Consider the following 12,832-nt stretch of genomic DNA (forward strand, 5'->3'; position numbering starts at 1 on the left):
GAGATTTGATTTTTTGTGATATCATTGGCAATGTGTTTTCGCGTATAAAAGGAACTTTTGGATTTTCGGGAGGGGGACACAAGAAAAGTAAATAGGGGAGAGAGGGGTCGAGACAAATGCCCTCATGATTGTTTGGATTATTTTTTTTTCTCTCCTGCATGATGGAGTCATGGAAAGGGATTTAGACGGCGGTGTTACTTATACTCGGCCGTAGATTAGATGCCTTGCTGTCTGGTTTTCTGCATCAAGAGGTGACGCAAGGGCTATACATACACTGGGCATTACTAGCAGCCTTTTACATATATTCATCACCTTTCAAATGAGTAATTCGATTGAATGTAAGACGGTGAAATGCTTGTCATCATTCTGTCTGAAATCTATAGCCAGCCGTATGCAAACCAAAGCCAAAAAGAAGAGACATCTCAGAACCCCAAACTACCCAAAAGCACCCATTATTCGCTCCAAAAGAGAAAAAAAAAAACATCACCAGGATATAAAAAAAGAAAAGCCAAAGATTGTAACAAAGACATAAAACCGCATTCCAGAAAAAAAAGGCCAAAAGAAAAAGAAAAAAGGAAAAAGGTCCATCGCTCACGCCGCCCCAGTTTCGCCCTGCGCTTATGTTGTACAATCCAAATTCGACTTTGCGGGGGAAATTTCCAATGGAACTCTTTCTTGGACCCTAGTGCTGTTTTGTTTTGCGCCAACCGTATCCCAAATCACAATTTTTCATGAGTGCGTTCCAAACGCGAGTCCAAACCGCCTCCAGCGGTAGATGTAAGACAAAAATGAAAAGAAAAGTTTTCTTAGAAAAGAGAAAAAAAGGGAAGAGAGACCATCACCAAGCCCTCTCATTCACAGTCCACCTCCTCTTTGTTTGGCTCAAATCCCTGAGCCTGTCTGCCTCGCTAGGCGGCATGGCCAAAGTCCAGAGCCCGCCTAGTCCCGACAACGGCATCTCATCTACGGAATCTTCAAACGAAAGATCCGTGTTGAGTTTGATCGGGGCCGCGAAAACTGGTCCCTTGGGAGAAGTTGGAAGCTGGATGGCGGGAGCCAGGGTAGGGAACGGTTCTGCCGAATTGGTTTCCTGCGATGGCTTGATGTTTTCGTCAGAGATGGGTCTGAACCGCTTGTTGTCGAAGTCAGGGAGCATGCTGTCGTAGTCGTCCACTGCCTCCTCATCAACGTCGTCAATCAGACGTAATGAAGAGCGTGCAGGTGCCCACAGCCCCGAAGATGGAGCCCGCGCTCGTCCTGTAACGTAGCTGCTGGCCTCATTCTCATAGCCTGCGCTAACAGGTGCCACCCTGGGGGATCGCCGGCTGGAGCCTGAATCTCGGCGAGAAAAGGGGCCAACGGATGGGTTTGCGGAATTGCTTCGGGTGCTCGTCGACGGGGCCGGGTCGAGGAACGTAAATGGGTTTTGAACGGGTCCTCCCACAGTAGGCGAGGTGGCCAATGTTGCGTTGCGGCCACGAAGACCAGAAGGGCTCCATGTATTCCTGGGAGATGCGGGCCTTGCGGTGACGGATGCTCCAGAGTTGGAGCGCAGATGCTCTGTGCTTGCGGAGAGGCGTATCTCGTACAAGTCATCAACAGCAGCCTGGGGGATCGCAGAAGCGTTGTCGTTTTGTGCCGAAGCGATAGCAAGGGCCTTGGCATAGTCGGCATCCGGTCTCCTGACAGCTGCAGTGATGGAGGCGATTCCAACGTCCATGAGAACGGGCTTGTGAGTGATGGCGCCGATCAAGGCGTTGCAGCCGGCACCGTGAGACACGATGATGACAACCGTCTCAACTTCCTCCTCCTCCTCTTCGCCGTAGCCGCTGTCGCTGCAGCTGTGGTCGTTTTCGTTGCTGACAGGCCCACACAGCAGCTCGTCGGGAGAGGCTGTCGTCGCATACCAGTTGACCATTCGCTTCAGCCCTGAGCGAAAGCGCTGGTGCATCGACTTCCACTCCTCAGGCAGTCTCCCGCCGTCGCCAAAGTCAAGCGGCGCCCTCATCGAGTCCCACTGATAGTCAATGACGACACACGAGTCCCTAGCATGGGCAACAAATCCATCGGGTATCTTGCCGTTGCTCGAGATGGCATGCAATGGCCGCGGAGGCCCGTAGCCCTTCTTCTGCTCCTGGGAAGCTGAGGACAGAGCTGCAGCCATGGCGGAGGAGCTGAAAACATTACCCTGGCCTAGTCCAGATGCGGATTGTTGCAAGGGAGACGCCACCGGCGAGCTCCAGAGAGCGCCATTTGACGTCGGCTGAGTGGTGCTGGGCGCAGGAACGTCTGCGTAGATGCTGTAATCCTCGCGTCGTAGCAAATCAGCCTTTGCGCTGCCCATCATCAGGGCCGGACCCGGAGGAGGCGTGATCTGCTCAAAGTACTCTGGCGACAGCCACTCCCCGAGAAACGTGTCGAGCCGTAGCAGGGCGGACTTGTGCGGGCTCTGCTGCCCGATCGGGGCCTTACGCGGAACGATGACATCGGACGGCTGGAATATGGAGTCGGAGGCTGTCTGGGCGAGGCCGGAGCTAATGCCCACGGAAGTCTGGACACACCGCAGAAAGGGAGAGCTGTGGATGACGACTCTGAAGCGTCGGCGCTTGCCACTCAGGGAGGCGCCGTTGTTTGTGACCTCGGCCTCTACCTTTGCCTGCTCTAGAATGGTGGCAATCTGGTTGCCCACCTGGCGGGCCTGCAGAAAGCCGCCGTATGTCAGGGGAGGATCGTAGGGAGTCGGCGAGGTGAGGTGCCATTGCTTGTTGGCGGTATCGAGTCGGTTGCCGTGTCTGAGATGCTCGCGAAGGTTAGCGGTGACTGGCCAATTGGACAGCGGTGAGTGAAACTATGGTGTTCTGTTCATACCTTACGACGAATATATGCGATGGTAACCGGCCCATGGTGGTTTTTTTCTTCACTGTCTCCGTCTTGGGCAGAAAGGGTGTGATGCGCGTGGCGAAGGATGGATTATGCTTTGCTGAAAGAAAGTGCGAGACCAAGATGCGTATATCGATAGATGGATAGTAAGGCAGATATATAGAAGGATAGATGAATCGATTAAGAGATGCAGAGAGAGGGAAATTCCGTTCAGCAATCTGTCGCAAACAAGCCAATGTTGGTTCCTGGCGACCTTATAGCTTTATAGACCACCGACGCCTGATCAGCCGCTTTCTGACGTGTCTCTGGCCAGCTGGCTCAGCCGCTACACACAGACTTGCCTTCTCCGCATATGAGGGGCCGAATGGCACCAAGCTTGGAGAAGACCGTGAACAGGGAATTGCAGCGGGGTTTGATCAGCTGGGCAGAAGCGGAGGAGACGCTGCAGAGCTGAGGATGCGAATGGCAGTGTCGCCGTCAAATCGACAGACGGGTGGTTCGATAGGCCGAGGCGATGATGAGGCCAGGCTTAGGGCGGTATGTGAGCCGTGCAAGGCAACGCGAAGAGATACTGTAGCAATTGCAACTCTGCCAGCAGTGCAAAGGGAGAATGCAGCGGGCGGATGATGGGATTAACAAGTATTAAAAGGCCCGATGGCTTTGCTTGCTTGTTTGCTTGTTTGTTTGGTTATGTTTGGGTTGAGGTTCGGAGGGAATTGGCACGAGTTGTGGCTCCATCTGTATTTATCACACGCCGGCCAGAAGACGACCTATGGAAATTAAGTCCAGTTATTGCCTACTAGGTAGTAGCCGCTTACTATGCCATCTGCAAGGACAGAGTCCGCAAAATTAATCTCAACGCCGGTGCTTTTAAATCGGGCAAGGCTGTCTCGTCTCGGCTGCTCCTTTGGGAAGGACACGCCCCAGGGATCCCATGTGACATGGTCTTATTTTGTATTTTATCCTTCTTCTTCTTCTTCCCCTCTATGCTCTTTTTGTACGAGTACATCCTTGGCCCTGATCATGCCTCTGGGGTCTTTTTCTTCTTCTATACACACTGCCGTTACAATTTTTTTTCACGCTTCTGCTTCAGGCTGTTTCGTCATTGGGGCACGTGGGGCGCATGCAACCCTGGTTGGTGGCATGCATGATGGCTTTTTTTTTGGTGGCCCTTTTTCTTCCTTTGTTTGGCTTGTGATTGTGGGCGCATCTTGGGTGTGATTTCAACCAAGATTTGCCCGATTGCGACGCGGGGGTAACCAAGCAGCCGCGCCAGTGACGTATCATTTTGCGGCGCCATGTTTCGGATCTCCTTTATCGAAGCGTAGATTGTGTGTGTCCATTATGAGGGCACGCCGTATTCGCATTCATCGCCCTCTTAGTACTAATTCTGCCACTGTGTTTTGGACTTCATCCTGCCTTGGCGCATACTCTTACGTGTATCCATGGCGTCTCAGTTGGTCCATCCGTGCGTCACTTGCTGATATTTAGTACTGCTGCCAACACAAATCTATATTCTGTACTACTGACGTAAGGCGTAGGTGTAGAACAACACAGAAACATTGCCTAGAATGTATATTGCTGAAGCCTCATCGTAAGGCGATGACTCGCTTACTCCATCACAACCGAGATGCCGGATTCCGCCACTCGCCCCGGGGATTCTCCTCCCATGGTTATCCCCGTCTAATCCTCCGCCTGCACCAGCCTCTGCCTGCTCAAGTGACCTCTTCAGCCACGAAGCCAATGTCCAGAGTCCCCTGATCCCTTCTTCTCCGGATTTGTAATTTTGCTTGTACTGTCACATGTTTTAGCGGCCGCTAGCCACGGGTACTTCCTTTATCCAAGATGCACCCCTCTTTTGCGCTCCACACGCCCCGCGGCAGTCAGTTTCAGGGCACACTTCAGAGAGAGGTAGACAGTACTTTTGCCACCTGCTAGCAGCAACGAGTTTAGCCTGTACTGCATACTTTCTATTCTGCCAATAAATTTGTTAGCAAAAAGGGGGCCCAGATTTGTAAGCTCCTTAGATTGCCGAGCTGAGTTGACCACATACCTGCAGCTCGTTGATCGACGCAATCAACCGCACTGCTATGGCATCGCGACAACTTCCGCCAAGCTAGCAATACTACTAATCCACAAGGCAGGACGATTCAGTAGCATCTAGCCGTTATCGTTATCGCATCACAAACACCATCACCGCCGTCGCGATGAAGCTCTCGGGCCTGAGCTTCCGGGCCCTGGTGGCCTCGCTGCTGCTCGCATCGGCCTCCGTTGCTGAGCACACGAGCAACTGGGCCGTCCTGGTCTGCACATCACGCTTCTGGTTCAACTACCGTCATCTCGCCAATGTCTTGTCCATGTACCGAACGGTGAAGCGCCTGGGCATCCCCGACTCGCAAATCATCCTCATGCTGCCCGACGACATGGCCTGCAACCCTCGAAATGCGTTCCCTGGCACCGTCTATAGCAATTCAGACCGTGCAGTGGATCTGTATGGCGACAACATCGAGGTCGACTACCGTGGTTACGAGGTCACTGTTGAGAACTTCATCCGTCTCTTGACGGACCGTGTCGGCGACGAAACACCCCGGAGCAAGCGGCTGCTGACCGACGACCGAAGCAACATCTTTGTGTACATGACGGGTCACGGTGGAAACGAGTTTCTCAAGTTCCAGGACGCCGAGGAGATTGGCGCTTTCGATCTTGCCGATGCCTTTGAGCAGATGTGGGAAAAGAAGAGGTGCGCATTATGCTTTCCGACGCAACAGGATTATACTAACCTCGGATGCGATGCGCAGATACCACGAGATTCTATTCATGATCGATACTTGCCAAGCAAATACAATGTACAGCAGACTTTACTCCCCCAACATCATTGCCACGGGATCATCCGAACTCGACCAATCATCATATTCCCACCACGCCGACAACGATGTCGGCGTCGCAGTCATCGATCGATACACCTACTACAACCTAGAATTCCTTGAGGCCCACGTCCAGGATCTCAGCAGCAAAAAGACCGTCGGCGAGCTGTTCGATAGCTACAACTATGAGAAGATTCACTCCACCGCCGGCGTCCGCTATGATCTATTCCCTGGTGGAGAACAGGCCGCGCGCAGCCGCCTCATCACCGACTTCTTCGGCAACATCCAAAACGTCGAGGTCGACCGAGCTAAGGACTTGGCCCTGGAGGAGGAGCTGGTCGAGCTGAGCAAGACCATTGCCATGCTGCGGAAGAGGGAAGCCGCGGAAGATGCAGCTCGCCACAACGTGTCATCCATTCCCGCCAGCGTTCCCACAGCGCCACCGAGGAAGATTCAGGGTGCCAAAGCTCTTACTGAGGATGATTGGTGGACAAAGAAGGTTATTGGGGCCACAGCACTCGCTGGATGTGCGCTATTGTGGGGAGTTGGCACGTTTTTGGAAGCATAAATTGCGGCTGTCTATTGTACTGTTTTTGTCTTGTTTTTATGAAGCATCGAATTTAAGCCTAGATCATACATCATCTTAGCGTAAGATAAATAAAAGGCTGCCGGGTCTGTACGCAAACAATCTCAGAGTTTACGATGGTACATAGCGCTGCTGGGAAGACTTCTGTATGACATGGTTGGATCTGTTGGGCGTGCGCGCAAAAGAAGTAAGTCATTTTCAGCGGGAGTGCAGCACTCAAAAGAGCAGAAATTTATTAGAAAAAATATTGTTAACTGAATTTTATCAACCATTTTATTCAAGCTCAAATCAGCAAGAATAAGGGTGATATCATGGGCGGACCACACAAGTGAAATATTGATTGTCTTAGTCAGCAGCAAATTAGACGTGCCAGTCTCATGCAGCGTTCTTCAGAATCGAACCTTGTTCATAAACTTTTCATCTCCATGACCCTGCCGAGCGAAAGTTGCATTTTTCGCAAGCAGACGTGAAACATACCAATGAATCAGATTGTACAATTGCGCGTTCTGATGAAATTGGCCACGCCTAGCCCTCCATAGCATGGACCGATTCAGGGTGAGTTGAGAGCAGCTTTGACTTCAACTGGTTGGGCATGATATCTGAATGAGCATCTCTCTGTTATAATGTTGTGCTTTCGATTATTTTCTTTTCTATTCAAGGCCCTATACGACTGTTATATGTCAACACGTGTACATCAAAGCCTAGCTCTTTCTTCTTTAGACTTTCTTGTCACATTCCGAAGCCCTGCTGGCGATTTCTTTCTTCGCCTCGCACCCTCTTTCGCTCACGAGTTCAACATATCGGCATCAATTTCCTTACTGACATCCACCTCCAATCGTCTTAGGCGCGTCCCCTCCAGACGCTATCTCTCACTTCTCGGCCGCCATCGCCGCATGCCCTTGCCTGGTCATGCGACGCTGAATTGGCCGTTGCCACGCAGGAATGCATCTACATCTTCCTGCCCGATTATCTGGCCGGCCACGATGCCGATGCAGATGAACGAGATGCGTCACAGTATCAGTTTGCACTCTCTCTCCAGCCGTCTGCCGTTATCAATCCAAGTACTAGGATAAATGGCCAGCTGTGCGCTCAAGTCGGCGTCAAACTACCTGCCCCTCGGACAGGCGAAGAGGGCAGTTTCAGAGGTGTTGGCAATGGCACCGTCACAGGGTCTGGCGCGGCCTTGGGACAAGTCATCAGAGTAGAGTGGTCACCAAATGGACTGGGCTGTAACTCACGGCCAGTGTTGATGGCCCTAACAACTACTGGCAATCTCATCACGTTTGGAGAGCAGGCTGACAGCCAGTCATCCGCCACGTCGAGCATGAGGACTCGGACTTTTAAGAATTGGAGGGTGCTTTGGGGCTTGGGAGCCAAACTGCCGATCCCAGATTCGAAATCCAAGGATGGATTCCGGACCATGAATGAGCGCATCGTGTCGTTTTCGTGGTCCAGGGAGATTGCGCCAGGAAGAGCCTTGCTCGCCTATCTGAATGACATGGGTCAAATTGTTGTCATGAGTGTCCAGTATCACCGTCGCCGAGATTCTTCCAAGCGCGGCTCTGAACAAGAATGGATTTGGACGTTGACGGAACACATTCGAATTGATGGACGAGGCCCTCACAAGGAAGTGAGTCTACCTCCCGCTATCCCCTGCTCGCGCTTTGTACTTACTTCTTGTTAGGCTACAGATCCACAAGATCCGGATTTCAGTCCGCAAGGCAGCATCTTCTCCCTTAAATGGAGCCCATGGCTCGTCGATAATGGATATAGAACCGCAACGCTTGCATATCTCGCGAAAAACCATGTTGGCTTCCGCAGGATCGTATTGTATGGCGATTGGGAGAGGGGCGAGTTGCCCGACGTAGAATCCGAACGAAGCGACACTACTACGATGTGTCTCCCTCTCTCCAGTGACGCATTAATCGAGTGGGAAGACGCGGTAAGTGGCAGTTGTTATTTGTATACCCAAATGAAATTTGACGCTAATGAGGGCAGATATGGACCGAGGGAGATTCCCATACTGCCCGAGGTATCATTACGACTCCGTTCACGGTCAAGTCTTTCCAAGTCATGCTTAATGGTGTTTTGAGTGAACCATCACCTCCACACTCTATCTGGGAGTGCGCTTCAGCCTATGCCGACTCAGATGACATGTCCACAAATCCAATCACAGGTAACGTTCAATAATCGTATCAGCGGGTCTCTCATATTCTCATCCTTTTACTCTAGGGCTCATTGTCCATGATCCTGATCCCAATAATAAACCCCCGATCCCGTACTACTCCCTGGTTAGGTTATCCGCCACCTCCACGAATCTCGATTGGTACCAGACAAATTTGCCCGAAGGAAGTCTCCCGCAGTGGGTTGAAGATATAGGGGACCAGAATGCCCGCCTCGTCTCTCGAACGGCCGCACTGTATGGAGTAGACTCGGATTTTGAGTCGGATTCTGAAGATGAAGATAAGGCGATGCAAGACGCACCTCCAGCGCCAGCCGAGCCTGTTTTACAAGTCCACCCTTACCGATTTCGCCTTTGGGGCTTGGCCAAATCCCCCGGCGATGGATGTACTGCCGTCCTTGCCTCAAAACACGACACCCAGCATCCCGACCGTCGAGGAGTCTCGAACGTCCACTTCGACTGGCAGGTCTCCGCTGATGCCGACGACAAAGCAAACCGCGTGAGACCAATCTTTAAGCCGCTGACTACTGAGGGTCGAGTATGGGAGTGGATGTACGGGTTGGGAGGTGACGTCCCCGGCGTGACCCCGGGGTACAAGACCTCTTCCGGTAGACAACAATCCAGTCCGCTGAAAGAACTATTCAAGCGCGTGGCTACGAGTCTGCCGTGTGTATTTTGTGACTCTCAACTATCGATCAAAGATGATGTGGCTGCTTGCGAGAACCGCCACGCATTTGGTACGAAATCAGCTTATTCTCCCTATACCCTCCCTATGCCCTCCCTAGTTTTGTCATCTTACTAACACCTAAAGTAGCTATATGCGCCACTTCCGGTATCCCCATCCTAGCACCGGGAATATCCCGAGTCTGCGGCGTCTGTAAGATGCGCTGCCTCAAGGTTTCCGAGCTGGAGAAGTTGGCGGAGGAGCACATTGGGAGTGTAGATGCGGTGGGTGATTCTCAGGGAGAAGTATGTGGAGGGTGTGGCGGCAAGTTTGTTGTTTGAGGGGAAAACCTTGCGTCTCAAGTCTCTCAATGACTGGGCAAATTTAGCATGAGGTGATGTGTTAGGAATAATAGATACAGCCAATTCACCCATTTCTAATGCTTTTTGACGGCCAAACTTTTTGTGAAACCGCCGATATCAGGCAATAGCAAGATGACCTATCAGGTGAATTCGTAGTAATGTGTCTGGAGACGCTGCAAGATGCCGCTCTCTTCCTAAATCTTCACTTGACAGAGGCGGATAAATGCCTTGATTCCACATCATACAGACAGCAGTGGTTGAGTGAATGGCTGTGAATGACGTGTCAACGGGCCGTTACATTAAATTAAATGGGATACTGCATCGACAACTCAGATGAAGCAGTGAATGAGGTGGACTCGCCGTCTTCACTTGCCTCGTCCATTCTCTTAGTACAAAGCTTCAACGAATTTGACCAAGTTTGCTGTAGTTAAATACGTCTGTTTCCACCACAACTTTATCTGAAGAATCTACAACTAGCCACTTGACTTTATGAGATATGGCCGACGAAGGTGATGGTGATGACATAGAAGATCTATTTCTACGTCAACCAAGGGATCACCATTAAGTATGTGAGTACCTCTCCATGTTTATGGTGGTGGGACTATGATTGATATGAAACCCTAGAAAGAAATATTACGGATACGGATAGAACGTATCCATCCATGGCATCCACAACCGCAGGATCGTCGACAACTACGCAACGAGATCGAGATGCCTGCCATCCACTCTACCTTTCATATCAGAAAAGAAGCGAAATTTACCACTACAATAACGAATCCACATACGAAACCGCTGCTGTGATCATTCGGCCTCAAGTGCCTAGGTATTATCTCCAACGGGAGACATTCTGCCATCCAGACACAATTCTATTGGATGCCAAGGAACATGGTAAAGGCGTATTAATTGGTTAACGCCTCCTTACAACAAAGCCATCGACGCAATGATACAACCAATGATGTCCCATATGCGAATGGGCGGCTTACGTGGCCTCGTAGCTGGCCAGGCTTTCGAGATTCGGGTTTCCAGAGAGGACTACAAGAGAAAGCTGATGCAAGTGACATCCAAGGTCGAAGTGGTGACTCTATTTTCGAGATTGGTTCTACCTCACATGATGCCGGGGAGTAGAATGCCAAATATGGTCAACATCGAGCCATACCAATTTCTTGCACCAGTCCAACTCGCCATGGCCTCTGAACCTACAAGGATGGTTATAGGATACCTACCTTACAGCTATGTCTGGTGCATCTGGAGTCTAGGGAGTCTGCTACGATTAATGGCAGGATGGTGACGGGGAATTTTACACCAAGTCTCTGGTGGAGATGATATACAAAACAGCAAGAGAAGACACGGCAGACAAATGCAACACCAAGTCTCGACACTCATAGCAATGGTTGAGGCAAAACTACTGAGAAATGAAAAAAGATTCTCACGTGGTGGCGTCTGCTTGACCCGCAATTGGACTTTCCGATGGCATCCCTTTCGACAAAATCAGCAGCGTAGCTCCGTTCGACCAACCTCTGATTTTGAGTACAACGGAGACTTTATCATATCAGACACACATGCTTGGCGCGTATCCCTCACTCTCTCTCGCTTACAGTTCTCTGTCAAAACAAGCCGTCGCTCGTCTCCACAGACTTGGGTCGTTGAGTATAATGCTCGCCCCGCTGCTTATGTACCTAGACAACTGCACCAAGCCATTGCTTTCCGAGTCACAGAATTCATGCACCTGATGACATCAGTACACATACGAAGAAGATGGATTTCTCTTCTCTCTCATCTTGCCTTCATTCAAGTATCTCTATAAGAAATTCCGATTCATTTGAACTGTCCAAGGTTTCTTCTACTTTTATCGCATTTACTACGATTATTTTCTCGGAGGGATCCGCGAAGGCCCAAATCCATGCGGCTTACCGCTCCAGTTGCATGGCCAAATTGTCAGACATCGCATGAGCACAGAAGACAAGAATTACGTGCTCATGAGAGATGTTTCCCTAGGGATACATCATGGGCGAACAGCCTGGCCTAGTTTGGGCCGCACTATCTATGAGCAGACATGCCCAATGAAGTCTACTTTGACTTCTCAATGGTGGAATTACAGCTCACCTGCATGTATTATTTGACAATACTTCGACAACTCGCCAATTTGGCCTGACGGTTATGTTACACAGCATCCAGACACTCGTTAAGCAAGGACACTTTATCAGCGTTTACCAATATTGGCGAGGGTTCTATTGATGGAGGACCAGGTTTCGGCATCAACCACACAGTTACTTAGAAAACTTGTGAAGCTCTGCTTACCGATACTGACGCCACTGATACTCCTCCCTCTGCTGATTCCCGTGGAGAACCATCCACAATGAAAGACAGCGGTCAATGAAAACGACCGACATCATTGTATCGATACTTGGATTGCCAGTGGCTACACGACGAACCAGAAATGAGAATTGGACTATGGCGAGACACAATCAATGTCACGCCACATTGTCTCTTGGGTCGCCATACCGACACATGAATCGCGCTCTTTTCGAACCATGCGGCAGACCATGTCGGGGATATCCCCATGTCCCTAACATGGAACACTCGAAGATTGGCCACCTTTCCCTATTTCGAGCTCAAAGATAATAACAAACCGAAAGGGCACTGTTTCCCACACACAAGCTGATTGACAGTTGCCACGAATACGGCTATAAAACAATCGCGTGACGAATTCACAGCGTCCCAATCCCCGAGGATCATATGGACCATGAATATGTAACTTGGAGATACGCTTGCCGAGTAATTTGTTGAAAACCCAGCAATTATATGTCCGGTACCACCGGAGAAACCTGTTCCACCGTCTAGCCTTTCGGTGAGGAGATGGGATGACAGCCATGAAGGGAAGCGTGAGAGAAACCACAGAGAAGAATCCTCCAATAGGGTGCTGCATTGTTCCAGCAAGTCATCACAATTACCAAGCTATTTTACAATTATGAACCGCGGTAACTCGCCTTGCAATGGGGCTCGACAAAGCATTGACCAAATTGGACATTCTTGGCAGACACAGCGCCTATATACTCGAACAGATCTTCGCATAACCTCCGCGGATATTCTTGCCAATAAAGAGTGGCACGATCTATAGTGGCCGCAGACTAGTACTTGCGGTCATATCTACGGTCTCATCTGGCTGCGAGAAAGCCCTCCTCTTGGCCTTTCTACTCCTGCCTTCTGTCAACACCCTGATGACTATTATTCAATCTTTCCACTATATGTAACCTACAACCACGCTGCCTCATACACACAGCCTTACCCTAAATG

General features: G+C 50.5%; 3 protein-coding genes across 3 annotated transcripts; 2 read left to right on the plus strand and 1 right to left on the minus strand.

Annotated features, from left to right (window-relative positions):
- Positions 1 to 838: 838 nt before the first annotated feature.
- TRIVIDRAFT_52050 (uncharacterized protein) lies at positions 839 to 2,903 on the minus strand (the record flags this gene model as incomplete). Its single annotated transcript, XM_014100085.1, has 2 exons — positions 839 to 2,792; positions 2,869 to 2,903. 2 exons carry the CDS (start codon positions 2,901 to 2,903, stop codon positions 839 to 841), a joined length of 1,989 nt encoding a protein of 662 aa, XP_013955560.1.
- A 2,159-nt stretch (positions 2,904 to 5,062) lies between these two features.
- TRIVIDRAFT_91053 (uncharacterized protein) lies at positions 5,063 to 6,496 on the plus strand (the record flags this gene model as incomplete). The annotated part of the gene is made up of 2 exons (XM_014100086.1): positions 5,063 to 5,620; positions 5,679 to 6,496. The coding sequence occupies 2 exons, from the start codon at positions 5,088 to 5,090 to the stop codon at positions 6,310 to 6,312; spliced, it is 1,167 nt and encodes a 388-aa protein (XP_013955561.1).
- A 374-nt stretch (positions 6,497 to 6,870) lies between these two features.
- Positions 6,871 to 9,517, plus strand: TRIVIDRAFT_192247 (uncharacterized protein; the record flags this gene model as incomplete). Its single annotated transcript, XM_014100087.1, has 6 exons — positions 6,871 to 6,885; positions 7,175 to 7,960; positions 8,015 to 8,272; positions 8,329 to 8,506; positions 8,563 to 9,249; positions 9,327 to 9,517. The coding sequence occupies 6 exons, from the start codon at positions 6,871 to 6,873 to the stop codon at positions 9,515 to 9,517; spliced, it is 2,115 nt and encodes a 704-aa protein (XP_013955562.1).
- Between the last annotated feature and the right edge of the window lie 3,315 nt (positions 9,518 to 12,832).

Source organism: Trichoderma virens, assembly GCF_000170995.1.
Source record: "Trichoderma virens Gv29-8 chromosome Unknown TRIVIscaffold_72, whole genome shotgun sequence".
Lineage (NCBI taxonomy): Eukaryota > Fungi > Ascomycota > Sordariomycetes > Hypocreales > Hypocreaceae > Trichoderma > Trichoderma virens.